At 54.3% G+C, this 26,729-nt stretch overlaps 1 protein-coding gene across 1 annotated transcript; it reads left to right on the forward strand.

Moving 5' to 3' along the window:
- On the forward strand, positions 1-24,533 carry MYH7 (myosin heavy chain 7). The gene is made up of 39 exons (XM_075118959.1): positions 1-201; positions 683-826; positions 1,455-1,611; positions 1,976-2,003; positions 2,303-2,417; positions 2,801-2,893; positions 3,420-3,483; positions 3,601-3,699; positions 4,359-4,462; positions 4,583-4,721; positions 4,821-4,939; positions 5,462-5,611; positions 5,901-6,071; positions 7,168-7,477; positions 7,635-7,708; positions 8,075-8,162; positions 8,803-8,920; positions 9,259-9,382; positions 9,676-9,812; positions 9,940-10,066; positions 11,374-11,502; positions 11,770-12,012; positions 12,361-12,537; positions 12,816-12,961; positions 13,340-13,430; positions 14,640-15,029; positions 15,341-15,467; positions 15,925-16,043; positions 16,371-16,567; positions 17,665-17,848; positions 19,110-19,275; positions 19,420-19,544; positions 19,867-20,175; positions 20,320-20,523; positions 21,751-21,876; positions 22,002-22,277; positions 23,555-23,650; positions 24,079-24,213; positions 24,377-24,533. Exons 1-39 carry the CDS (start codon positions 1-3, stop codon positions 24,395-24,397), a joined length of 5,823 nt encoding a protein of 1,940 aa, XP_074975060.1. The 3' UTR covers positions 24,398-24,533.
- The last annotated feature ends 2,196 nt before the right edge of the window (positions 24,534-26,729 follow it).

Here is a 26,729-nt window from a genome sequence, read left to right on the forward strand (position 1 = left end):
ATGTCGGACGCAGAGATGGCTGAGTTTGGGACCGCTGCCCCCTATCTGCGCCAGTCGGAGAAGCTGCGGCTCGAAGCGCAGACCCGGCCCTTCGACCTGAAGAAGGACATCTTCGTGCCGGACGTCAAGGAGGAGTTTGTCAAGGCCAAGCTCCTCTCCCGGGAAGGGGGCAAGATCACCGCTGAGACCGAGAGTGGCCAGGTGCGGAGGAGCGGGGGGCGGGGGGGTGCCCCAGACAGCTCCATCCACACAGTTCTCTCCTGCCCCCCTCCAGTGTCACTGCTCCTAAGCACGGCGCCCCCGACAGGCTCCAGATGCCATCCTCCATGGTGCCCCCCAGCACCTCCTGGGTCCCCCGTTCAAGAAGGGATGACTGCTCCTCCCCCACACCATACACTCAAAACCCCCAAGTGACCCCACCTCCTCCTCCAGGGAACCCCCCCTCCAGCCCCCACCCCTCATGAGTTCACTTCAGGGGCCCTCCAAACTCCCCCCCATAAACTCCCCACTACCCCCAACTCCTCTAGCCCCTCCCATCCCTACAGAGCCCCCTGGAGGCGGATCCCAGTTCCTCTGTGGGCTGCCTGCCCCAGATGGCACCCACCTCCTCAGCCCTCCTCTTTGTGCAATGGTCTCCCACGCTAACGCCACCCGGTGTGTGTGTTGGGGGGTGTCACTGCAGACGATAACGGTGAAGGAGGATCAGATCATGCAGCAGAACCCGCCAAAGTTCGACAAGATCGAGGACATGGCCATGCTGACGTTCCTGCACGAGCCGGCCGTGCTCTACAACCTCAAGGAGCGATACGCTGCCTGGATGATCTACGTGAGTCGGGAGGGGGTGCCCCCTGCTGGGCTCTGCCAGCTTCCCTTCCCCGGCCTCCCTAGTTGAGCGAAGGACCAAATACCTGGACCTCCATGGTGTGCAACCCACCCCTGCATCGGGGCTGTAGTTTTTCTGGGAGCTCTACATCCAGAGCCGTTCTGGAGCCAGACGTTCTAAATCAGAGGAGCCCATCCAGTGGCTCTGTTTAGAGCCATTCTTCATCAGCAAATCAGTCCATCTTCTAGATCAGAGGGTTGGGGACTCTCTCCATCTTCTAGGTTAGAGCCGTTCTAGTAAAGAAACTCAGTCACTGGTTTAGATCGGGGCACTGGAGCCATTTTAGAGCAGAAACTCAATGTCTCTTCTAGATTGTGGGGGGAGCATTAGAGAAGGAGAAAGAAGGGCTTCCACTCCGCTCCTAAATCAAGGATGTTAGTGTCATTCCATATTGGTGGGGGTTGCCTCACCTTCTAGACTGGGATTGGGTGGCATTATCTCTTCTTCTAGATGGAGGTTGGGTGGTGTCATTTTTTCCTTTCCTGGATCACTGGGGAGGGGAGGAGGCATTGTCTCTGTTATCTTCCCTCTCTCCATCCTTCCCCCCCTCACATCCCATTCCCCTCTCCAGACCTACTCGGGGCTGTTCTGTGTGACAGTCAATCCCTACAAGTGGTTGCCAGTCTATAATGCAGAGGTGGTGGGCGCCTACAGGGGCAAGAAGAGAAGTGAAGCCCCGCCCCACATCTTCTCCATCTCTGACAATGCCTATCAGAACATGCTGACAGGTAGGGACCTAACCCTATCCTTAACTATGCCCCTAACCATAACTATAACCCTAACCTTAACTCTACTCCAGCCATAACCATAAATATAACCCTAACCTTAACTATACTCCTATCCATAAGCTTATCCCTAATTATACCCATAACCATAAATATACCCCTGGCCATAACCATAGTCTCTATCCCTAACTATATCCCTAACCATGAACCCCTAACCTGCACACCTATCCCACTGCTTCCTTTCCCTCTCTGCCCACCAGCACATGTGGATGGGTACAGGATGTCCATTCTGATCTGGGGTGGGCAGAATGGGGCTAGGTAGCTTCTATCCACCTAATGCTGTTTCTCCTCCCCTTCTTCTTTCCAGATCGGGAGAACCAGTCCATCCTCATCACGTGAGTGCCACGCCATCCCCTCCTCTCTTCCCCCTCCCTCCCACAAAATCACTGCACCCCAAAACCTTTAACAGCCCGCTTGAAGTCTGATCCCACCCCCCAAAGTTTTAGCCCTTCTTGTATTGTAGCCCCTACCCTTCAAGTCTTAGCCCCACCTGCTAAAGTTTTAACTTTCCCGCCCCCTCTCTGAAGTCCTGACCCCTGAATTCTGCATGGAGTCTTCCAGCTTCTCCAGCGCTCAGGGTGGGTGGGACACAGGCAGGAGGGGCTGTGTCTCACTGTCCCCTCCTGTCCCCCAGCGGAGAATCCGGGGCGGGGAAGACCGTGAACACCAAGCGGGTCATTCAGTACTTTGCTGTCATCGCAGCCATCAGTGACCGCAGCAAGAAGGAACAACAGGTGGACAAGAGCAAGGTGTGGCCTCCACCCATCTATCTGAACCATCCATCTACACCTGTATCCATCCCCATGTCCATCCGCCTATGCCTATCCCCATGTCCATCTGTCCATCCCTTTACTAGTCTGTCCATCCCTGGCCTTGTGTTTATCTGCTACCATCCATCCATCCCCATCCCCATAACTCTGTACCCATCTATCTGTCCCATTCCTATATCTGTTCACCCATCCATCCATCCATCCATCCCCATGTCTGTCTGTCCATCCTCACATATGTCCGTATGTCCATCCATCTATTTCTCATTCTTCCCATCATCCATTCTTTGTCTCACTCCTCCCTTTCTTTCCTCTAATTATTTCTTTTTCCCTTTTCCCTCATCTGTGTGATGTTCCTCCTTCAGGGGACCCTGGAGGATCAAATCATCCAGGCCAATCCTGCCCTGGAGGCCTTTGGCAATGCCAAGACTGTGAGGAATGACAACTCGTCCCGATTCGTGAGTATCCTGGAATTTGGGTGGAGGTGGAGAGCTGGGGGAGTAGTATGTGGGGCTGTGTCTGGGGTGGGAGCTCTGGGAAGGAAGCCGTGGGGCTGTTGTCTCAGATGTGGGGGTCAGTGGAGGAGGTTATGGGGTGAGGGCAGTGGGGAAGGTTGTGTGGTTATATGTCTGGGGGGAGAGGTCTGTGTGGTTGTATGTGGGGTGAAGGTGTCTTTGGGGGAGGGATCTATGGGGCTGTGTATGGAGTTTGGGAGTCTGAAGGGCAGTGTCTGGGATGGGAGAGTCTATAGGGAAGGAGATTGTGGGGCTGTATGTCAGGTGGGAGATCTGGGGGAGAAGTCTCTGTGTCTGTCTATGGGGTTTGAGGTCTGAAGGGCCGTGTACGGGGTGGGTGGCTGTGGGGAAGAAAGTTTTGGGGCTTGTGGGAGCCGGGGGAAGGGGTCTGTGTTTGGAGTCCATGGGGCTATCTCTGCTATATTAGCCCCTAATCATGAGCAGTCTCCCTCCCTCCCTCTCTCTCCAGGGTAAATTCATCCGGATTCATTTTGGGGCGACGGGGAAGTTGGCTTCAGCTGATATAGAGACCTGTGAGTGTGATAAATGTCAATGTTCTCTGCCTCCATCCCATGGCTCATGGGTTCATGTTTGTTCTCTGCCTCTCCCCATACCTTCTCTCTAACCCACTCTTTCCCCCTTTCCCTCAGATCTCCTGGAAAAATCCCGGGTCATCTTCCAGCTCAAATCCGAGAGGAGCTATCACATCTACTACCAGATCCTGTCCAACAAGAAGCCAGAACTCCTGGGTGAGGATCTTCAGCAACCTAGGCAGCTTGTGCTTGCGCTGTACTGAACAGCCTCGTGTCTACATGAGTTGGTCTAGTTGAGTGGTGTGTCCACAAAGCTTGTTAAGGTGACTGGACGCTAGTATCCTTAAGTAAAGTTGAGTTCCCTGGAGTCTGATTCAAGTGGAGTGACCTCTTGTACCCTTGCATTGAATCCCTTCCAGTCTTGAGGAGATGATGAACTCTAGTATCCTTAAACTGAGTTCCCTTGAGTCTTGCAAGTAGAGTGGAGTGACCTTCTGTCGTGTTGATTTGAAATGAGCCGAGCATCCTCACATCTTAGTATGTTTAGAGGCATCATATCTTGTTCAGTTGCATGGCGTCCAGTCTTGTTAGACTGAGCTTAGCATCTTCAAGTCTGGCTGAGATCCCTCAAATCCAGAAGAGCTGAATTCAGTGTCCTCAAGTCCTGTTGAGTCTGAGTGAATTCACTCATGTTGGGTTGAGTGAATTCAGGTCTTGAGGAATTGAACTGAGTGGCCCCAAGTCCTTGACCTTTCCTTGCTGAGCTGGTTTCAGTTGAGTGGCATCCTCACTCTTTCACTGAGTTGAGTTGCGCAGATGCGTCATATAGACAAGGGTCTTGTGTCCATCCGTGAACCATCACCTTCCCTCTGCAGACATGATGCTGGTGACCAACAATCCATATGACTACGCCTTCATCTCCCAAGGAGAGACCACGGTGACGTCCATCGATGATGCTGAAGAGTTGCTAGCCACTGATGTGAGTATAGCCAGGGGCAGCAGGGGACCGGGAAGACTCTCAAGGGACCACTGCCTGGGAAGCCATTGCTGTCTCTTTTTCAGTTGGAAGCCTTGACATTTTGTCCCTCTCCCAACACAGAGCGCCTTTGACATCTTGGGCTTCACTCAGGAGGAGAAGAACTCTTTGTACAAGCTGACAGGCGCCATCATGCACTTTGGGAACATGAAGTTCAAGCAGAAGCAACGCGAGGAGCAGGCCGAGCCTGATGGCACTGAGGGTGGGCACTGGTGGCGACTGGGGCCAATGTAGGGTGGGGATTGGTCATGCCCAGGGCTGGGGGAATGGAAGACAAACATTGTCTCCTTTGTTTTTCCAGAGGCGGACAAATCTGCCTACCTGATGGGGTTGAACTCGTCAGATCTACTGAAGGGGCTTGTTCACCCACGGGTCAAGGTGGGGAATGAGTATGTGACCAAGGGGCAGACTGTCCAGCAGGTGAGACCCCACTTCCTTCCTTCCTTCTCCTTTTTCACTCCTTCTTTCCTCTCCTCTTTCTGTGTCTTATTTTTTCTTTCACTCTTCCTTTGTGTCTCATTATTTCTTTTATTTCCTTCACATTCCCTTTCTTTCTTCCATGCTTTCTGTCTCAGTTTCTTCCAGTGTTTTTCTTTCTTTTATTCTTTTACTTTGCGTGTTTCTCCTTCTCTCACTACTGCATCTCTATTTTCCATCCTAACTTCCATTTTTCCATCATAACTGCCATTCTTTCTTTCTTTCTTTCTTTCTTTCTTTCTTTCTTTCTTTCTTTCTTTCTTTCTTTCTTTCCATTTCACTGTTTCTTCCCTGTGTCTCATTCTTTTCTTTCATTCTTGCTTTCACCTGAATTGAGCCTGGATAATTGGAAATGGGACTCATGAGTTCAGTCCAGAGTGTGGAGATCCATGCCCAGGGACCACCAAGCCTGGGATTCACCCTCCCAGCCTGCAATAGGTAACCAGTTCATCTGTCATCCCTCAGGTAGCTTATGCTGTAGGAGCCCTAGCCAAGTCCATGTATGAGAAGATGTTCGGCTGGATGGTGACCAGGATCAACAACACCCTCGAGACGAAGCAGCCACGTCAGTATTTCATCGGGGTGCTGGACATTGCTGGCTTTGAGATCTTCGATGTAAGTGATTCCCCCAGCAGGGGGCACTGTAGGGAGCAGGGCAGGGGCACTGGCTGTGCGGGAGCTCCTGGCTACCCCAGCTCCAGCGTCTCCCAGCAGAAGGTGCTGTAGGGAGTGCTAGTTGTGGTTTAGTTCCTCCCTTCCTCCATTAGGTGGCTCTATGGAAAAGCATCACCTGGCAGGTGTAGTTACACCCTGGTATGTCTCCCCCAGATGCCTCTATGGTCTCACCATAGTAGGAGGTACTTTTTGTTCTCACTCGTCTCTTGCTCCCCCATCTCCTCCCCAGTTCAACAGCTTCGAGCAGCTCTGCATCAACTTCACCAACGAGAAGCTGCAGCAGTTCTTCAACCACCACATGTTCGTGCTGGAGCAGGAGGAGTACAAGAAGGAGGGGATCGAGTGGGTGTTCATCGACTTCGGCATGGACCTGCAGGCCTGCATAGACCTCATCGAGAAGGTACCTCCTGCCGCCACTCCATCGCGACCCTCCACGCCTCCGTCGCGGCCACTGGAGTAGGATCTGCAGTCAGGTTTTGCTTCTCATGTCCAGCCTCAGCTGATCCCTGGCCAGTTCATCCCATTTTGCTCTTGTGCCGATGTTCTCCTTTCACTTCATCAGCTCTTCTCCCCCGCCGGTGTCTCCCTCCCACAATGTATTCATAGAGCAGCCAGATCCCCTCTCAGTCTGTGTTTGATGCTAAACAGGCCCAGCTCTTTCATTTGCCTCCTATAAGACCTGCTCTCCGTTCCCCCGATTGTCCCGGCAGTCCTTCGCTCGGCACCTGTCCTGGAAGGAAGCCCTCTTTCTGGAACAGGTGACCGGAATTGCTCACCGGATCCCAGATGAGGTTTTGCCAGTGCCTTGTCCAATGGCGTTAAAACCTCCCTATCTCTCCTGGAAAAACCTGTCCTGACAAGCAGTAGGACTGAGTTCAATCCTTGAGGGGGCCATTTAGGGATCTGGAACATTGGCCTTTTCCACAGCCACATCACGTCAATTACAATGTCAGTTTCCAGGTCAGAGTTCGGGGCACTCTGGACACTGAGGCAGGGCCTGCAAGAATTTGGCAGGGAGAGAATCTAATTTTCTGGGGCAGCATTCAGCTGCTTCACTCCAAGACTGGCCTTTCGGATCCTGCAGCCCCTGCCTCATTCATTCCATGCCTTGCAACTCGTGCAGCGCATGAGGCAGGGTCTGGCAGACACAGGCCTGGCCGGGCTTGGGGCCAGGCGCGGAAGGAGGCAGGGTCTGGCAGACACAGGCCTGGCTGGGCTTGGGGCCAGGCGCGGAAGGAGGCAGGGTCTGGCAGACACAGGCCTGGCTGGGCTTGGGGCCAGGCGCGGAAGGAGGCAGGGTCTGGCAGACTCAGCACTGGTTCAGCCCCAGAGCCGGGCCAGGTCAGGTGCTAATTGAGGCAGGGTCCTGTGGGAAAGCAGCACATGATCACAGAATTGAAGTCTGTCTCTCATGAGGGGCAGAGTTAAGGGTAGAGAGACAGCCCTAATCCTTTGCTGTTTGCCTGTGGTGACTCCTAGTTGTCTCTGTCCTCCAGCCCATGGGCATCATGTCCATCCTGGAGGAGGAGTGCATGTTCCCCAAGGCAACGGACATGACCTTCAAGGCCAAGCTCTATGACAACCACCTGGGCAAGTCAGGCAACTTCGGCAAGCCGCGGAACATCAAGGGCAGGCCAGAGGCGCATTTCTCCCTCATGCACTACGCCGGCACGGTGGACTACAACATCATGGGCTGGCTGCAGAAGAACAAGGACCCCCTCAATGAGACGGTGGTGGGGCTGTACCAGAAATCCGCCCTCAAACTCCTTGCCCTCCTCTTCGCCAACTACGCTGGGGCCGACTCAGGTAAGACCCAGCCCCCCTGCTCTAACCACCAGAACCCACTCCCCTCCCATAACCAGAGAAAGCACCCAGGCGTCCTGGGCTCCCACTACCTTCCCCCTCATTGTAACCACTAATCCCCATTCCCTTTCTGATGGGTGTGGGTCTCTCTCCCGCACAGCCCATGAAGGCGGGAAGGGGAAAGGATCAAAGAAGAAGGGTTCATCTTTCCAGACAGTTTCAGCACTGCACAGGGTAAGGGGGTCCGGGGGCAGGCGGCTGAGGTAGGGTTCAGATCTCCTGTGGGATCAGCTCTGCCAGAGGAGATTCCTAACAGACCTTCTTTGTCCCGCTCTCTTTCTTGTTCTTTCTTCTTTGCTTGTCCTTGACTCTTGCTTTCTCATTCTATCCATCCTTCTGCCTCCCTTTCTGTCTCATTCCATCCATCTGTTTTTCTCTCTGTGTTTCACTCTGTTCACCTCTCTTGCTTCATCCTTCCTTCCTTCCTTCCTTCCTTTCTTGTTCTCTCCATTCCCTCTGCCTCTCTTTGCCTCATTCTCTTTATCCATCCATCCCGCCTTTTCTGTCCTGTTCTCTCCATCTCTCTCCCCCCCTCCCCAGGAGAACCTGAACAAGCTGATGACAAACCTGCGCTCAACTCACCCCCACTTCGTCCGCTGCATCATCCCCAATGAGACAAAGTCTCCAGGCACGTGATACCCCCTGCGGGGGGGGGAGGGGAAGTCACAGGCTCCATGGTTCCCCAGGGCTGTTCCGAGGGAGGGGGCGTGGCTAAGGACTGGAGGGCGGTCCTAAAGGGGTAGGGGCATGGCTAAGGGGAGAGGGGTGTGGCTAAGGGCTGAAGGCTAAATCATGAGGGGGTGGGGAGTATGTCTGCATGGTTTGTCCTGTCTCTGTTGCCTTCCATCCCTCCCCAGAGGTGAGGGGACCTGGCTAAAGGAGAGGGGCAGGGCTAAGAGGAAGTGGGGCGTGTTCATTTTTTGCATAAATTATCCACTCTCCATTTCTCCCTGTGGCTGAGGGGGCGTGGTTTATAGATTGGGCCCCCCTTCCACGTCTGTCCCTACCTAAAGGGCAGAGTGGGTGTGGCCTAACGGGCATACATTGCCCCCCACCCAAATCAATCCCTCCCCAAAGGAGCCGGACAGGGCTAAGGGCACGGGGGCATGGCTCAGTGGGAAGGGGCAGGGCCTTTATTTGCATGAATAAAGCTCCCTATCCACCCCCTCTCCAGAGGCAAGGGACATGGCCAAGAGGTAAAGGCAGGGCCTGTGGCTGCCAGGCTCCAACCCTTTCCATCACTAACCCCCCTGTTTTCCTGACCCCAGGGGTGATGGACAACCCCCTGGTGATGCACCAGCTGCGCTGTAATGGGGTGCTGGAGGGCATCCGCATCTGCAGGAAGGGCTTCCCCAACCGCATCCTCTACGGGGACTTCAGACAGAGGTGGGTCTGCCCCCCCAGGGCACTGCTCCAGGGGAAGCTCGCAGCGTCAGGGTGAGGGGGCACTGCTGCAGGGGAAGCTGGCAGCGTCAGAGTGAGGGGACACAGCTGCAGGGGAAGCTGGCAGTGTCAGGGTGAGGGGGCACTGCTCCAGGGGAAGCTGGCAGTGTCAGGGTGAGGGGACACTGCTGCAGGGGAAGCTCGCAGCATCAGGGTGAGGGGGCACTGCTGCAGGGGAAGCTCGCAGCGTCAGGGTGAGGGGGGCACTGCTGCAGGGGAAGCTCGCAGTTTCACGGGATGAGCTCAGAGATCCAGGGTCTCTAACGATCCCCTCCCCGCAGGTACCGTATCCTGAACCCAGCGGCCATCCCTGAGGGCCAGTTCATCGACAGCCGCAAGGGGGCGGAAAAGCTGCTTGGCTCCCTCGACATCGACTCCAGCCAGTACAAATTCGGGCACACCAAGGTGAGGGGGAGGAGCCTGTGTGGGTGGGCGGAGCCTGTGGGGGGCAGGGTCCCAGCTAGCCACCACCCCCAGGGACCATGGACCATACAGTTGTGCTGGCATTAGGGGACACTGTGCTGGGGCGGGGGGGTTCCAACTGTGCCCTGTCTCCCAGCCTGGTGCTGGGGGTGCTGGGCCATGGGTGCTGGGCCATGGGGGTCCCAGCCTGGTGCGAGGGGTCATTGGGCTGTGGGGGTCCCAGCCTGGTGCTAGGGGGCGCTGGGCTGATGTACATATTTCACTGGCTGTCCCAGGTGTTCTTCAAGGCTGGGCTGCTGGGACTGCTGGAGGAGATGCGGGACGAGCGGCTCGCCCGGATCATCACCCGCATCCAGGCCCAGTCCCGGGGCCTCCTCTCCCGCATTGAATTCAAGAAGATCTTGGAACGCAGGTAGGATGGGGTGCAAAGGCGTCAGAGGAGCCATTGTTGTTGCAGGGAAGCTCGCAGCCATTTCTGGCTGGGGCACTGCTGTGGGGAAGTTCACAGCTCCAGCTCATGTGGCCTCCCTCCCTGCCAGGGACTCCTTGCTGGTTATACAGTGGAACATCCGGGCCTTCATGGGGGTGAAGAACTGGCCCTGGATGAAGCTCTACTTCAAGATCAAACCACTCCTGAAAAGCGCTGAGACGGAGAAGGAGATGCAGGTGAGGTCAAAGGGTGGGAGTAGGGGCTGCAGTGGGCCTGGGGAACTGGATTATCTGAAAGAGCTCAGGAGACAGAGGTGGGCGCTAGGCCCATGGCAATTGCATGGGGGTCTAGCTCAGCTGTGACTGCTCAGGGACAGAGGTGGTCTCTAGGTCAAATGCAAGTCAGTCATGTCAACCGTTTGCAGAGTTGGGTTCTAGGTTAATGTAACAAACTTGGGTTCTTGTTTTAACACAACCTCTGGTGGGTTCTAGATAGAGATGGGTTCTAGATCCCTAGATGGGTTCTAGGTTGGTTTGAACTGATTGGGATGAGGGACTGAGTTCTAAGTCGAATTAGCCTGTAGTTGTGATCTAGGACATCTGGAACTGTTTGGTTTGATAATCTGGGTTCTAGGTCACATGCAGCTCCAGCTGCATTCTAGTTCAATTGGGTCTATTCACTTTGAGGAGCTGCGTTCTGGGTTAGCTGAAATTGGCTTCAGGGATGTGTTCTAGATCATATACAACCAGCAGCTGGGTTCTTGGTCAACTGGAACTACTTAGGAAAAGGAGCTGGTAGCTAGGCCAAATGCAAGACACAACTTTGTTCTAAGCCACTAAACCCTCAGCTGGTTTCTAGGTTAACTGGAACCATTTGGGGAATTTACTTGGGTTCTAGGTCAAATGTAGCTGCTCAGAAGAAAGAACTGAAGGCAGCCCAATGCAGATGGCTGCTCACCTGGGATGGTGGGTTCAGTTCTGGTTTCACTCTGGCAGTGGAAATTATTTTGCTCAAGGGGAGATGGAAAAGACGGTTACTGTTTAGCATAGTTGTAGATCAGGTGGATGGATGAATCTTGCAGAGGGAGGGATGGAGGGATATATATGTGGGTGGACTGATGGATGGATATTACAGAGGAAGGGTTGCAGTGGGGGAGGTTTAGGTTGGATATTAGGAAAAACTTCTTCACTAGGAGGGTGGTGAAACACTGGAATGCATTACCTAGGGAGGTGGTAGAATCTCCTTCCTTAGAAGTTTTTAAGGTCAGGCTTGACAAAGCCCTGGCTGGGATGATTTATTTGGGGATTGGTCCTGCTTTGAGCAGGGGGTTGGACTAAATGACCTCCTGAGGTCCCTTCCAACCCTGATATTCTATGATTCTATGATAAGGGGGGAATATATGTGTGGTCAGATGGATGGGTTCATAGATAAATACTGCTAGATGGGCTCATTGCTCTGGTCCAGGGTAGTGAGGTGGGGTGAGATGGGCCAATACTGGCCTATATGTTCCTTTTGGTCTAATCCTTCCCCTGCCCCTGTGCAGACCATGAAGGAAGAGTTTGGGCGCCTGAAGGAGGCGCTAGAGAAGTCGGAGGCCCGGAGGAAGGAGCTGGAGGAGAAGATGGTCTCTCTGCTGCAGGAGAAGAACGATCTCCAGCTGCAAGTGCAGGCTGTGAGTGATGGAAGCATTCCTCCCCCCCGACCCTTCTGGGCCCATGGTCAGTGAGGTTGGGTTGAGGAGCCTCAAGGCTGGTTGGGCCATGAATGATGGAGATCCCCCAGTTTTAATCCTCCCTGACGCCCATGAAGGAGCTCCAACTTCTGCCCTATAGGCTTATAAAAAGGGATTCCCCTATCCTTGAACCCCATGCTTCACCTATCAACCCATCACACTCTTTCTTTCCTTCATTCTCTCCATCTTTTTCTTCTTTCCTTTCAGGAGCAAGACAATCTTGCAGATGCTGAGGAGCGCTGTGACCAGCTGATCAAGAACAAGATCCAGCTGGAGGCCAAGGTGAAAGAGCAGACGGAGCGGCTGGAAGATGAAGAGGAGATGAATGCTGAGCTGACAGCCAAGAAGAGGAAGCTGGAGGACGAGTGCTCGGAGCTCAAGAAGGACATTGACGACCTGGAGCTGACCCTGGCCAAGGTGGAGAAGGAGAAACACGCGACAGAGAACAAGGTGAGGGCAGAGACGGGAGTTTGATTTGTGATAAGTGGCTTCAAGACTATTGTGGTTGAGTGGTATCAAGGCTAGTTGGACTGAGGAGAGTGGCCACAAGGTTGGTTGGGTTGGGTTGGATTTCATGGCCTGAGACCTGGTTATACTGAGAGTTCTCAAGACTGGCTGGGTTGGTTCAGTGGCCTGAGGGATGATTGCGTTGGGTTCGTCAAGTGGATTCAAGGATTGCTGGTTTGAGTCAAGTGGCCACAAACCCTCCATCCTGCCATTAAGCCACTAATCTCCAACATTGAGCTTCGCACATTGGGCCACCCTATATCTAAACCCACATGATTTATCTACTTGCAGGTGAAGAACCTGACAGAAGAGATGGCCGGGCTGGATGAGATAATAGCCAAGCTGACCAAGGAGAAGAAGGCCCTGCAGGAGGCCCATCAGCAAGCGCTGGATGACCTACAGGCTGAGGAGGACAAGGTCAATACCTTGAGCAAAGCCAAGGTCAAGCTGGAGCAGCAGGTGGATGATGTAAGTACCAGCAGCCTGGGGATGGGGCTAAGGAGCTAGATGGCATTACTGATAGGTTATTAGTTACTCACCTTAGACTCCTTAGACTCTGGGGGATGTTGTGTCTGGAGAGGTTATCTCTGAGGGATCCAAGTTGGGGTCCAGGGAGGGTGCCTGGGAGGACACAGAGCAGAGTGTCTCCGATGGAGGGCGATACATCACTGGGGGGTTTCCCACTAAAAATGTCCTGTTGAGCAGACCCCGGGTTCCTGGGTTCATTTTCTTTCTCTCTCTCTCAGTTGGAGGGCTCCCTGGAGCAGGAGAAGAAGATCCGCATGGACCTGGAACGGGCCAAGAGGAAGCTGGAAGGGGATTTGAAACTGGCCCAGGAGAGCATCATGGACCTGGAGAATGACAAGCAGCAGATGGACGAGAAGCTGAAAAAGTAGGGGCCTCCTTGTGTCGCCTCTTTGCTCTAACCCCTAGACCCCACTCCCTCCAGAGCCAGGGGTAGAACCCAGGAGTCCTGGCTCCCAACCTCCCACTCTAGCCACTAGACCCCACTCCCTCCAGAGCCAGGGGTAGAACCCAGGAGTCCTGGCTCCCAACCTCCCACTCTAACCCCTAGACCCCACTCCCTCCAGAGCCAGGGGTAGAACCCAGGAGTCCTGGCTCCCAACCTCCCACTCTAGCCACTAGACCCCACTCCCTCCAGAGCCAGGGGTAGAACCCAGGAGTCCTGGCTCCCAACCTCCCACTCTAACCACTAGACCCCACTCCCCTCCCAGATCCAGAAAGAGAACTTGTTTTCTGTCTCCTTCAGGAAAGACTTTGAGCTCAGTGCGCTGAATGCCCGGATCGAGGATGAGCAACTGATAGCTGCCCAGCTCCAGAAAAAGCTCAAAGAGCTTCAGGTGAGGCAGGCTGGCTTGTACATCACCAGAGTTGGGGTATAGAAATGCTCCCCACCTAGCTGGGCTGTGGTAGCAGGATGATCTCAGTGCTCATCTCCTCTCCAGTCTTTACTCTGTGTTGCTTGTGGGTGTCTCCACAATCCCTCCCCTCCTTTCTCTTCGGTCTAGAATTAGGAGGGAGAAGCTCATCGAAAGTCTAGAACCAATAGAGACATTCAGGGTCCCCTCTTTTGTCTCTCAGGAAAATTCTCTTCCTCTCTGCTGTAGAACAGCATGCCCAAAAGTTAGAATACCTCATATGGGTCTGAGCCTATGCTCCTTTGCTTCTAGAACTTAGACTACTTTTATAATGATCTAGAACATCTATGTGTTTTATTTGGCACAGTGGGGTCTTGAACTGTTTAAAGAAATTGGTTATCTGAGCTCTCTCCTGATTGAACAGGGAATCTCCAGAACTCATATTATTCCTTCCCTGTTCTAGAATGTCCACCAGTCGTTTTCAACGTTGGGTGCTCTAGATGCTGCTAAGGCCACTTGCTTCTAGAGTCCCCACCAACACATGCTTTCCCTGATCTAGAACATCTACATTCTGTCCTTTGGCGCTGCATGTTGTAGACCCAGTTCAGGTCCTTTAAAGTGGCGTAGCCAGGTGGAAAGAACGGGGAGCAGAGATAAAAAAGGCACCACCCCCTGGTACTCACCCGGCGGCGCTCCAGGTCTTCAGCAGCACTTGGGCGTCAGGTCCTTCACTCGCTCCAGTCTTCAGCGCTGAGGGACCCCCCACCGCAATGCCGCCGAAGACCGGAGCGAGTGAAGGACCCGACGCCGAAGTGCTGCTGAAGTCCCGGAGCGCCACCGGGTGAGTAAACATTTAAAAGGCACCAAAGAATTAGAAAGGCGGCACATCTGCCCGGTGGGGGAGCGGCCGCTGCCCCGCTGCCCCCCGTAGCTTCGCTACTGGTCCTTTCCTTCTGGAACCCAAAGGAGTCTTTCCCATGACCTAGGATGTCTACATGCTGTATGTGAACCTGGGTGTCTGAGATCTGGCTAATGACCTTTGTTCCTAGAACTTTTCTATCGTATCTAGCATATGTCATGTTCTAGATTTGGCTGAGGATCTTTGCTCCTCTACCCCACGTGTTCCTGCCTGCTCTAGAATGTGAGATGTTCTAGGCCTGTCTAAGCCCATGGGTCTCTCTCCGGCTGCAGGCGCGCATCGAGGAGCTGGAGGAAGAGCTGGAGGCGGAGCGCACGGCCCGGGCCAAGGTGGAGAAGCTGCGCTCGGACCTGTCGCGGGAGCTGGAGGAGATCAGCGAGCGGCTGGAGGAGGCGGGCGGCGCCACCTCGGTGCAGATCGAGCTGAACAAGAAGCGGGAGGCGGAGTTCCAGAAGATGCGGCGGGACCTGGAGGAGGCCACGCTGCAGCACGAGGCCACGGCCGCCACCCTGCGCAAGAAACACGCCGACTCGGTGGCCGAGCTGGGCGAGCAGATCGACAACCTGCAGCGCGTCAAGCAGAAGCTGGAGAAGGAGAAGAGCGAGCTCAAGCTGGAGCTGGACGACATCAGCTCCAACCTGGAGCAGCTGCTCAAAGCCAAGGTGCCCAGGGGGCAGGCCCATGGAGGGGGAGGAGCCACGGGGAGGGGGAGGGGCTCCGGATGGAGGGCCAATCATCGCTGTGAGGGCAGCATCAGTGGGGGAGGAGCCACTGCTCCTCCAGTGCTCATGAGGGCCCGGCAAAGGCAGGGAGGCGGGGCCGAAGCTCGTGGGCAGGGCCAGTGCGGCAGCGGGAGGTGCCTCGCTTTCTCCCGCCCTCCTGTCTTTTCGGGGTCTCCTTTTCCTGTCGCTCCTTCATTCTCCCGTTGATTTCTTCCCCCCCGTTCACCGCCCTGAAATCTCCCCCTCCCCAGGCCAACCTGGAGAAGCTGTGCCGGACGATGGAGGATCAGATGAACGAGCACAGGACCAAGTCCGAGGAGGGGCAGCGCATGGTGAATGACCTCACTACCCAGCGTGCCAAGCTCCAGGCTGAGAATGGTGAGTGGGGAAGCCCTGCCCTGCCCCCCGGGATGCCCCCATCCCCCTACACCCCTGGGACCCTGCACCACTGGTATCCCCTGCAAACCTGGGACCCCCCCTTCCTGCCCCCTATGTCCCTGGGACTCCCCCACCTGCCCCTGAGAGCCCTGCTACATCCTTCTGAGCACCCCATGAGGGATGTGCCCTCTGGGAGCCCCCTCCTCGCCCCCCATGTCCCCTCCCTCCCCCCTGCACCCCACACACCATGCACGAGCCCCTGAGCCCTTTAACCCTCCTCCCCACCCTCTGCCCCTCCCTGAGGGACCTCCCAAGAGCTCTCTCCCAACCCCCTGCACTCCATATGATGGATCCTCCCTCCACACTTCTGGGAGCCCCCCTCATGGCCCCCGTGCACGGGGGTGGGGGGGGTCCTTGTGGAGGATGGTTCCCTATTCTCCTTCTGCCCTGCACCCAGGCGAGCTGGCCAGGCAGCTGGATGAGAAGGATGCGCTGGTCAACCAGCTGACACGGGGGAAGCTGACGTACACGCAGCAGCTGGAAGATCTCAAGAGACAACTGGAGGAAGAGGCCAAGGCAAGGCTGGGCTGGCAGGGGGCTGCGGGTCAGGGGTGAGGGGCACCGGCAGAGCTGGGAGTGGGGGGAGCCCAGGGCTGGGCCAGCAGGGGTCTGTGGTCAGGAGTGATCACAGAGCTGGGGTGGGGGCAGGGCTGGGCTACCAGGGGCTCTGGGTCAGGAGTGAGGGGCACCGGCAGATCTGAGAAGCCCAGGGCTGGGCTAGCAGGGGGCTGCGGGTTCGGAGTGAGGGGCACCGGCAGATCTGAGGAGCCCAGGGCTGGGCTAGCAGGGGGCTGTGGGTGCGGAGTGAGGGGCACCGGCAGAGCTCTTCGTCCCCCGCCCCAGGCGAAGAACGCCCTGGCCCATGCGCTGCAGTCGGCCCGGCACGACTGCGACCTGCTACGGGAGCAGTACGAGGAGGAGACGGAGGCGAAGGCCGAGCTGCAGCGCTCACTCTCCAAGGCCAACTCCGAGGTGGCGCAGTGGAGAACCAAGTACGAGACGGACGCCATCCAGCGGACGGAGGAGCTGGAGGAGGCCAAGTGAGTGCTGGGCGGCTTTCCCTCTCACCGTCCCCTTCCCTGCCTTCCCCCCTTCCTGGGAACTTGTCTAGAATGCTCTAGAGCCATCTGGAACATGAGGATCCCACGTGGCAGGCCAGTGTTTTGGATGTTTTCTGCTGGGGACTTGTCTAGAGCGGTCTAGAACCCTTCCACTACCCTGTGCTTCCATTCCTCTTTTCTTTCCCCCTCTCATTCAATCCCTCCTTTTTTCTTTTCGTTCCCTTGCTCTTTTATCTTTTTGTACATTCTCTTATTCTTTTGTTCTTTTTTTCATCCGCTCCTCTTGTTTCTCTCATTCATTCTTTCTTTTTTCCTTTCATTCTCTTGTTTGTTCTGTCATTTTTTTCTTTCTTTTTGTTGTTCTTTCATTCCCTGTTTTGTTCTGTCTTCCCATCTCTCTTGCTTCCTTTCTTTCTGTTGGCTTTTCATTTGTTTGTTCTTTCATCCGCCGGCTCTTTTTTCCTTTCATACTTTTTCATTCTTTTGTTCCTTCTTTCACTCCTTCTGTTTTTTCTTTTTTCCCTTTTTATTGTTTGTCTCATTCTTTTTCTTTCTTCCTTTCATCTTCCTGTTTTTCCTCCTTCTTGTCCTTTCTTTCAGTTCATTTCTTTCTTCCTGATTGTTTGTTCTTCCTGTTCATTCTTGTTTATCCTTTCATTTAATCCTCTCTTATGCTTGGTTCCACATTCCCGCCATCTCTCCTATTTTCTTCCGTCTTGCCTGAAGTGCAGGTGTGTGTGTCTCTCTCTAGTCCCCACCATGGACAAGAAACTCTTTTTGCCTTGAATGGTCTAGAACATAAGGTTCCCATGCATCCGGCCAGTGTCTTGGTCATGTACAGCTGGGAGATTGTCTACAATGGTCTAGAGCAATCTAGAATATAAGAATCCCACATGTCAAGTCAGTGTCTTGGTAATTTTCTATGGGGAACTTGTCTAGAATAGTCTAGACCATCAGGCCAGTGTCACGGGCATTTTTCTGCTGGGAACTCCCCATAACTCCAAGGCCCAGGGAGGTGGGGAAGAGCTCAAGTTGCTCTTCGGTGGCTGATGGTGTCTGTCGCCCCCCGGTGGCAGGAAGAAGCTGGCGCAGCGGCTGCAGGAGGCGGAGGAGGCCGTGGAGGCCGTGAACGCCAAGTGCTCATCGCTGGAGAAGACCAAACACCGGCTGCAGAATGAGATCGAGGACCTGATGGTGGACGTGGAGCGGTCGAACGCCGCCGCCGCCGCCCTGGACAAGAAGCAGAGAAACTTCGACAAGGTGGGGCTGGGGGAGAGAGAGAGAGAGATGATGGATGGATGGATGGATGGATGGAGTAGAGCAAAGAAATAATGAAACAGGGCCAAAGGAAGACAGAATAAAACAAAGCTAAAGAAATGAAGCATGAATTAAATAGAGCCTAGGAAAGAAAGAAAGGAGGAGGTAGAACCGCAGAAAAATTGAATACAAAGCCAAAAAAAAATTTAAATGGAAGGAAGGAAGGAAGGAAGGAAGGAAGGGATAAAACAGAGTGAATGAATGAAATAGATGAAAGAAAGACTAAAAGGAGGGAAATAAAGAAGGAAACAGAGCACAGAAAGAATGAAATAGAGCCAAGGAAAGAAAGAAGCAAAACCAAATATAAATAAAATAGAGCAAAAAAAATGGAAAAAAAGTAAAAATGAACTAGAGGGAAGGAGCCAAAGAATGAGAGACTGAAGTACAGCCAAAGAATAAAAGAAAGAATGAGAGAGCCAAAGAAAAATTGAATAAAAAACCAATGAACAAATGAATGAAACAGAGCAAAGAGAGACTTAAATGGAGGCAAAAAATAGATGGAGTGAAAAATGGAAAAAAAACAAAATAGAGAGAGCCAAATAAAGAACGAGTGAATGAAACAGAGCCAAAGAATGAATGAAACAGAGCCAAGGAAGGCAAAAAATAGTTTTCGGCAACCAACAATTGGGTATTTTTCAGCAGAAAACATTCTGACTTGGGTTGCTAAGAGGTGAAAAATATTTGTTTCCCTGAAAAGTCAACATTTCCACCCCCCTCCCACCTCGTTCTCCTGTCGGAGATGGCGGGACCAGATGGTCCACAATATGTCAGAGCTTCCTAGGTGACTTGATCGTGGTCTACAAGGATCTACCTAGGTAAGAGGTTTTCTGGTAGGGCTCTCTTAAATCTCAACGCCCAAAGGAGAACGAGACCCAGTGGCTGGAATCTGAAGCACGACATGTTCAGACTAGAAATAAGGTACACATTTTTCATGGGCACAGGAATTAACCCTTAGAACAGCCAGCGTAGGCCGACAGTGGCTTCTCTCTCACTTGGCATCTTTAAATCAAGAACCAGCGTGTCTTAAGATACATTCTAGCTCAGTTGTCAGATATGGGCTGGAGACATGGGTGACTGGAAAGGGGGAGAGACAGAGGAAAGAGAAAGCAGGAAGGAATGAAAAGCTAGAGGAAAGGAGGGAGAGGGGCCCAAAGCAGGGAGTTTTCTCCATTGGAGTGACTTTCTCTCACCCCCTACCCCCTAGATCCTGTCCGAGTGGAAGCAGAAGTTCGAGGAGTCACAGACGGAGCTGGAGTCCTCACAGAAGGAGGCGCGGTCGCTCAGCACCGAGCTCTTCAAGCTGAAGAACGCCTACGAGGAGTCTCTGGAGCATCTGGAGACCTTCAAGAGGGAGAACAAGAACCTACAGGGTGAGACTCCCCGCCCCCTTCCCCGGCACCCCCTGCCCCCAGTCCCTGCAGCACAGCACCCATTGGCCCCAGGCTGGGGTAGGACAATCTCCCACCCTAGCCATGACTTGCTTCCTGCTTAGCGCAGTCTCTCTGCCCCCACAGAGGAGATCTCAGACCTGACGGAGCAGCTGGGAACCAGCGGCAAAACCATCCATGAGCTGGAGAAGGTGCGGAAGCAGCTGGAGGCCGAGAAGATGGAGCTGCAGGCGGCGCTGGAGGAGGCTGAGGTGAGGGGCACGGGCCGAGCACCCTTTCCCAGAGCAGCATGGGGGTCAGCCGGGAAACACCCCCACCCCAGCACCAGCTCTGCCTATTCTGATTTCATTTTCCCTCTCTCTCTTTCCAACCCTTTCCCTGGTCTTCCCCTTTCATCCACCCTTGCTTTTTTCACTAATTCTTTTCTTCTGTCTGCCACTTTTTCAATTCTTCCTTGAATATATTCTTTCTTTCTTTCTTTCTTTCTTTCTTTCTTTCTTTCTTTCTCTTATGTATTAATCTCTCTCTCTCTTTTCTCTCACTCATTCATCCTTCCCCCCTTCCACTCCCCAGGCCTCTCTGGAGCACGAGGAGGGGAAGATCCTGCGGGCCCAGCTGGAATTTAGCCAGTTCAAGGCAGATTTTGAGCGGAAGCTGGCGGAGAAGGATGAGGAGATGGAGCAGGCCAAGCGCAACCACCTGCGGGTGGTGGATTCGCTACAGACCTCGCTGGACGCCGAGACCCGCAGCCGCAACGAGGCGCTGAGGGTCAAGAAGAAAATGGAGGGCGACCTCAACGAGATGGAGATCCAGCTGAGCCATGCCAACCGCATGGCGGCCGAGGCCCAGAAGCAAGTCAAGCTGCTGCAGGGATTGCTCAAGGTACCTCCAGGGGGTGCTATGCTGTGGGGGGGTCCCAGTGGTTCCCTGTTTCCCAGCCTGGCCCTAGGGGGTGCTGTGCTGTGGAGGGGAGGGTCCTAGCCATGCCCTGTCTCCCCACTCATGGCCTGTTTCCCTCCACCCCAGGACACCCAGATCCAGCTGGACGATGTCGTCAGGGCCAATGAGGACCTGAAGGAGAACATTGCGATTGTGGAGCGGCGGAACAACCTGCTGACGGCCGAGCTGGAGGAGCTGCGGGCAGTGGTGGAGCAGACGGAGCGTGCCCGGAAACTGGCCGAGCAGGAGCTGATAGAAGCCAGCGAGAGAGTCCAGCTGCTCCACACCCAGGTCAGAGAGACAGGGACCCCTGACATCTGACCCCTAGAGTCGAACCCTCTTCGGGCCACTGCAGAGAACCTGGCCCCAGCAGCGGTTCCCGTCACTGACCCATGTGGGCTTCCCTGTTCATTCACAACAGGAGCCTAGAACACTGACACTGCCCTGTTGGGTCTGGAGAGTGATCTAGAACATGACAGCCATAATCTAGAGTGTGGGTGCTGCTGTGTTGGGGTTGGATTGTAATCCAGAACCTGAACAGGACTTTGTTTGCTCTGGGAAGTGGTCTAGAGCATCAATACTGCCATTTTTGTGTCTGGATAACCATTTAGAATATGATTGCCACTTGATTTGTTCTGGATAATAGTCTAGAATATCCACTCTGTCTGGGAAACAACCTAGCACAAGATCACAACCATATGGGCTTCCCTGTTCATTCACGACAGGAATGATTTTGGGTGATGCTCCGGAACATGGTTAGAGGTCAGCACATTCCGGATAGTAGTCTAGAAGATGGCCATTGCCAAGTTCATTCAGCATAGTCATCTAGAACATGGTGGCCATTTATTTGTTTTGGATAATACTCTGAAATATAAACATCACTTTATTTGATCTGAATGATCATCTAGAAGTTTCGTCTGACTAAGAGTCTAGAACAGTTTTGAGTGATGTGATAGTCTAGAATATGTGTATAATATGGCCAATGTCCTGATTGCTTGGAGAAATTATCTAGAACTTGTCTTGGTCAGGTAAAATAGCATTCTGGAATGGGATCACTGCACCATTTGGTTGGGGCAATAATGTAGAACATTTGGGTGGGGTGGCAGTCTAGAATATGATAATTACTCCTTTTGTGCAAATAATAGTCTATAATATGCCCATTTTGAGTGGGATAAGTCTAGAAAATAGTCACTGCTTTGTGTGTGAGAGACAAGAGTCTCTTATTTGTCTGGTGCCTGTACAGACCTCACTCCACCAGCTGGTTTTGGGCCAATCTAGAACCTGGGTCTCAACAACCACCCCCTGATCCCATTTAATTCAAGATCAAGGGGCTAGAACATTTTAGGGAGTGGCATTTCTCCCAGAGAGGCAAATCTAGAACAGACCTGCCAGCATCAGGTTCTAGCCCACCAAGGAAGGAGCTCAGATGGCCCTGATCCTGAGATGTCAGGAAATCATGTCTATATCTGATGGAACAATGCCGCCTCTGAGCTTATCTCTCCTCACCCACTGATCTAGAACACCAGCCTGATCAACCAGAAGAAGAAGATGGAGGCGGATCTGTCCCAGCTGCAGACAGAGGTGGAGGAGGCCGTGCAGGAGTGCAGGAATGCTGAGGAGAAGGCCAAGAAAGCCATCACCGACGTGAGTGCTAGGGAATGGGACATGGGGCCTTTCCCCTCCCGCAGGCGCCGGCTCTGATCTGGCCCCAGAGTGGGGGGACTGGCTGTCTCAGGGGGGCAGGAATGATTCTTCTTTCTGGCTGGCAGGCGGCAATGATGGCAGAGGAACTGAAGAAGGAGCAGGACACCAGCGCCCATCTGGAGCGGATGAAGAAGAACATGGAGCAGACCATCAAGGACCTGCAGCTGCGGCTGGATGAGGCCGAGCAGCTGGCCCTCAAGGGTGGCAAGAAGCAGCTGCAGAAGCTGGAGGCGCGAGTCCGGGAGCTCGAGAACGAGCTGGAGTCGGAGCAGAAGCGCAACGTGGAGAGCATCAAGGGCCTGCGCAAGTCGGAGCGGCGCATCAAGGAGCTCACCTACCAGGTACCGCCGGGAGGGGGTGGGTCTGGAAATAAGATAAGCTGCAGATCTTGCAATCCAGAATACAAATGGTATGATCCAGAACACGAGTTGCATGCCTCAGAACACAATGTGTGCTCTAGAACCCAAAGTGCGTGCCCCAGAACTTGCACTCTAGAACATGAGTTGTCTGGCATGGAACACAAGTAGCCTGCCCCCAAACATGTTACATATGCTCTAGAACATAAGACACATGTCATGGACTCACAGGTTGTGCCCATTCTTGGCCCCGTGCAGTCCCTGGGAGGAACCCCCTTCAGTGTGACAGCCCTTCTCGGGGATCCACTCTCTCTTGGGGGTTAAGACCTTCCACCTCCTGGAACTGCATCTCTCTGAGCCCATCCTCCACTTCATCACAACATGCCCCAGGGCATGTATGGTCCTATCCAGAACATAATCCTAGCTGTTCTGCATCACAAATACCTGGCTTCTGACCATCCCACACTAGGACTTGAACATTGCACTCAAGACACATGCTACAGAATTGTTTGCCTTGTCTATAACATCTTACTAATCATTGTAGACCTAGGTGAGCACATCCTGTTCCAGAAACCTCTGCACCAGAACACAAGCTATCCACTCGAGAACATGGGACATGTGGCAGAGAACATAACCTGATCTATGCTCGACCATAGATGACCTAGAGTCATGGATCCAAGGCCAGAAAGGATCATTGAGGTCATCTAGCCAGATCTCCTGTATATTACAGGCCATAGACTTCCCTCACTTGTTCTAGAATAATAGGTTCTAGAGTGCAGCACACCCATTAGCCTTGTGTTCCATAGCCAGATTCAAGAACACCATTCATTCCATAGTCTCGAACCCTGCATGAAATTCCCATGTGTTACCCCCGTATTATACAATAACAACCTGGAGTATCTCAGCATTCCCAGCCATCATGCTGTTCTAGAGCCAGGCTCTTATCCAGTCCTGCTCTAGAACCAACCCCTAACTGGCTTGGCTTTTGGTCTAGAACATGGTGGATCTAAAAACCATCACCCCTCCCACTGGCTTTTTTAATTCTAGATCGAGAGTGCCCCAGCAGCCCTTGAGTTTTAGACAGGTCTAGAATAATTGTGGGGCTCTTTTGTTCCCACCCCCATTTCAGGTAACACACGTAGACTTATGGTCACAAACGGAGATTGGGTGTTAATCTAGCCCCCCATGGTTCTTGAGTAGCTGGGTTCCAGAGCCACTTGCTGAATCCAGAATGTCTCCCCCCTCTCCTCCCATCTCTCCAGACTGAGGAGGACAGGAAGAATCTGATCCGTCTCCAGGACCTGGTAGACAAACTCCAGCTGAAGGTCAAAGCCTACAAGCGGCAGGCCGAGGAGGCGGTGAGTGTCCAGAACTTCTAGATCCTCCCCATGATGCATTCTGGAATCCAGACCTCCTCCTCCTCCGGGCCGCAGAACCCAGATGGATGGGCAGGTGGACAGTTGAGTGGGTGGGTAGGTGGAGAGTTGATGGAAAGGTTGGATGAGAAAATGGAAGAATGGATGGATTGTAACCAATCAGTACAGGGGGGCTGGCCCCCTCCTAACCTTCCCTGAGCCCTTATCTGTTGGAAATCCAGTGGTGGGTAGTTCCACAGGTTAACACATCCCATTTTCTTCTCTGTGTCCCGAGTGGGACAGGCACCCCCTGCCTTGGGGCAGTACCCAGGTAAGTGCAGGGGCCTGGCTGTGCTGAACTCTGGGCTGCACTGCAGACCCAGTAGCGGGCACTTCCACAGGGTAACGCCCCGATTTCTCTCCCCTGGCAGGAGGAACAAGCCAACACCAACCTGGCCAAGTTCCGGAAGGTGCAGCACGAGCTAGACGAGGCGGAGGAGCGGGCTGACATCGCCGAGTCCCAGGTCAACAAGATGCGGGCCAAGAGCCGGGACATCGGAGCCAAGGTGAGCCATGGAGGAGCTGCCCCTCCCCCTCCTCTGACCCCCCACCCCCTTTTTTCCTCTTCTCCCCCATTTCTCCTGTCACCTCTTCTCCCCTCCCTTCTCCCCTCCCCACGTCTTTGCCCTCATATTGACACACTCTCTCTCTCTCTCTGTTCTTTTGCAGAAGGGGCTGAACGAGGAGTAACTCCCGTGACCCCCCCAGGCGCCCCCTGTCTGCAACTGACAGACTCTGCTCCCCGACCCACCCCATTCTCTGTATATCAGCGTCGGCCCCCCATCCCCGCTTCCCAGACTGTAGAATAAAATGCATTGTACAGCTCCGTGCGCTCTGCGTGTGACTTTAAATAAACACTCCCCACAGCATGACACCCCCCACCGAGCCCTGCCCCCGACTCCACCCGGCACAGCGCTCCTAGGCCTACACACCCGTGTCCTCTTTACCCATAGATGAGTTGAGTGGAGACCAGGCTCTGTCATTGGTATTAGCTGCCCACTAGTGGCCAGTGTCGGTATTGCACAATGAACAGACGAGGAGGGGGTGAGAAACGGGATGGGGCTGGGATATCACACAGGGACTGCTGGATGCTGTGGACGGAGAGGGGGATGGAGGGATGGATATCACACAGGGAGGGAGGGATGTTGTGGAGCGGGGGATGGAGGGATGGATATCACAAAGGGAGGGAGGGATGTTGTGGAGGGAGGGGGGGATGGAGGGATGGATATCACACAGGGAGGGAGGGATGTTGTGGAGGGAGGGGTGGATATCACACAGGGAGGGAGGGAAGTTGTGGAGGGGGGGTGGAGGGATGGATATCACACAGGGAGGGAGGGATGTTGTGGAGGGAGGTGTGGAGGGATGGATATCACACAGGGACGGCTGGATGCTGTGGACGGAGAGGGGGATGGAGGGATGGATATCACACAGGGAGGGAGGGATGTTGTGGAGCGGGGGATGGAGGGATGGATATCACAAAGGGAGGGAGGGATGTTGTGGAGGGAGGGGGGGATGGAGGGATGGATATCACACAGGGAGGGAGGGATGTTGTGGAGCGGGGGATGGAGGGATGGATATCACAAAGGGAGGGAGGGATGTTGTGGAGGGAGGGGGGGATGGAGGGATGGATATCACACAGGGAGGGAGGGATGTTGTGGAGGGAGGGGTGGATATCACACAGGGAGGGAGGGAAGTTGTGGAGGGGGGGTGGAGGGATGGATATCACACAGGGAGGGAGGGATGTTGTGGAGGGAGGTGTGGAGGGATGGATATCACACAGGGACGGCTGGATGCTGTGGACGGAGAGGGGGATGGAGGGATGGATATCACACAGGGAGGGAGGGATGTTGTGGAGCGGGGGATGGAGGGATGGATATCACAAAGGGAGGGAGGGATGTTGTGGAGGGAGGGGGGGATGGAGGGATGGATATCACACAGGGAGGGAGGGATGTTGTGGAGCGGGGGATGGAGGGATGGATATCACAAAGGGAGGGAGGGATGTTGTGGAGGGAGGGGGGGTGGAGGGGTGGATATCACACAGGGAGGGAGGGATGTTGTGGAGGGGGGATGGAGGGATGGATATCACACAGGGAGGGAGGGATGTTGTGGAGGGAGGGGTGGAGGGATGGATATCACACAGGGAGGGAGGGATGTTGTGGAGGGGGGGTGGAGGGGTGGATATCACACAGGGAGGGAGGGATGTTGTGGAGGGGGGGTGGAGGGATGGATATCACACAGGGAGGGAGGGAAGTTGTGGAGGGAGAGGGGGATGGAGGGATGGATATCACACAGGGAGGGAGGGATGTTGTGGAGGGGGGGATGGAGGGATGGATATCACACAGGGAGGGAGGGAAGTTGTGGAGGGAGGGGGGTGGAGGGGTGGATATCACACAGGGAGGGAGGGATGTTGTGGAGGGGGGGATGGAGGGATGGATATCACACAGGGAGGGAGGGATGTTGTGGAGGGAGGGTTGGAGGGATGGATATCACACAGGGAGGGAGGGAAGTTGTGGAGGGAGGGGTGGAGGGATGGATATCACACAGGGAGGGAGGGATGTTGTGGAGGGGGGGTGGAGGGATGGATATCACACAGGGAGGGAGGGAAGTTATGGAGGGAGAGGGGGTGGAGGGATGGATATCACACAGGGAGGGAGGGATGTTGTGGAGGGAGGGGGGATGGAGGGATGGATATCACACAGGGAGGGAGGGATGTTGTGGAGGGGGGGATGGAGGGATGGATATCACACAGGGAGGGAGGGAAGTTGTGGAGGGAGGGGGGTGGAGGGGTGGATATCACACAGGGAGGGAGGGATGTTGTGGAGGGGTGGAGGGAGGGATGGATATCACACAGGGAGGGAGGGATGTTGTGGAGGGGTGGAGGGAGGGGTGGATATCACACAGGGAGGGAGGGAAGTTATGGAGGGAGAGGGGGTGGAGGGATGGATATCACACAGGGAGGGAGGGAAGTTGTGGAGGGAGGGGGGTGGAGGGATGGATATCACACAGGGAGGGAGGGATGTTG

The sequence above is a fragment of the Caretta caretta genome, chromosome 13 (assembly GCF_965140235.1).
Source record: "Caretta caretta isolate rCarCar2 chromosome 13, rCarCar1.hap1, whole genome shotgun sequence".
NCBI classification, from domain to species: Eukaryota; Metazoa; Chordata; order Testudines; family Cheloniidae; genus Caretta; species Caretta caretta.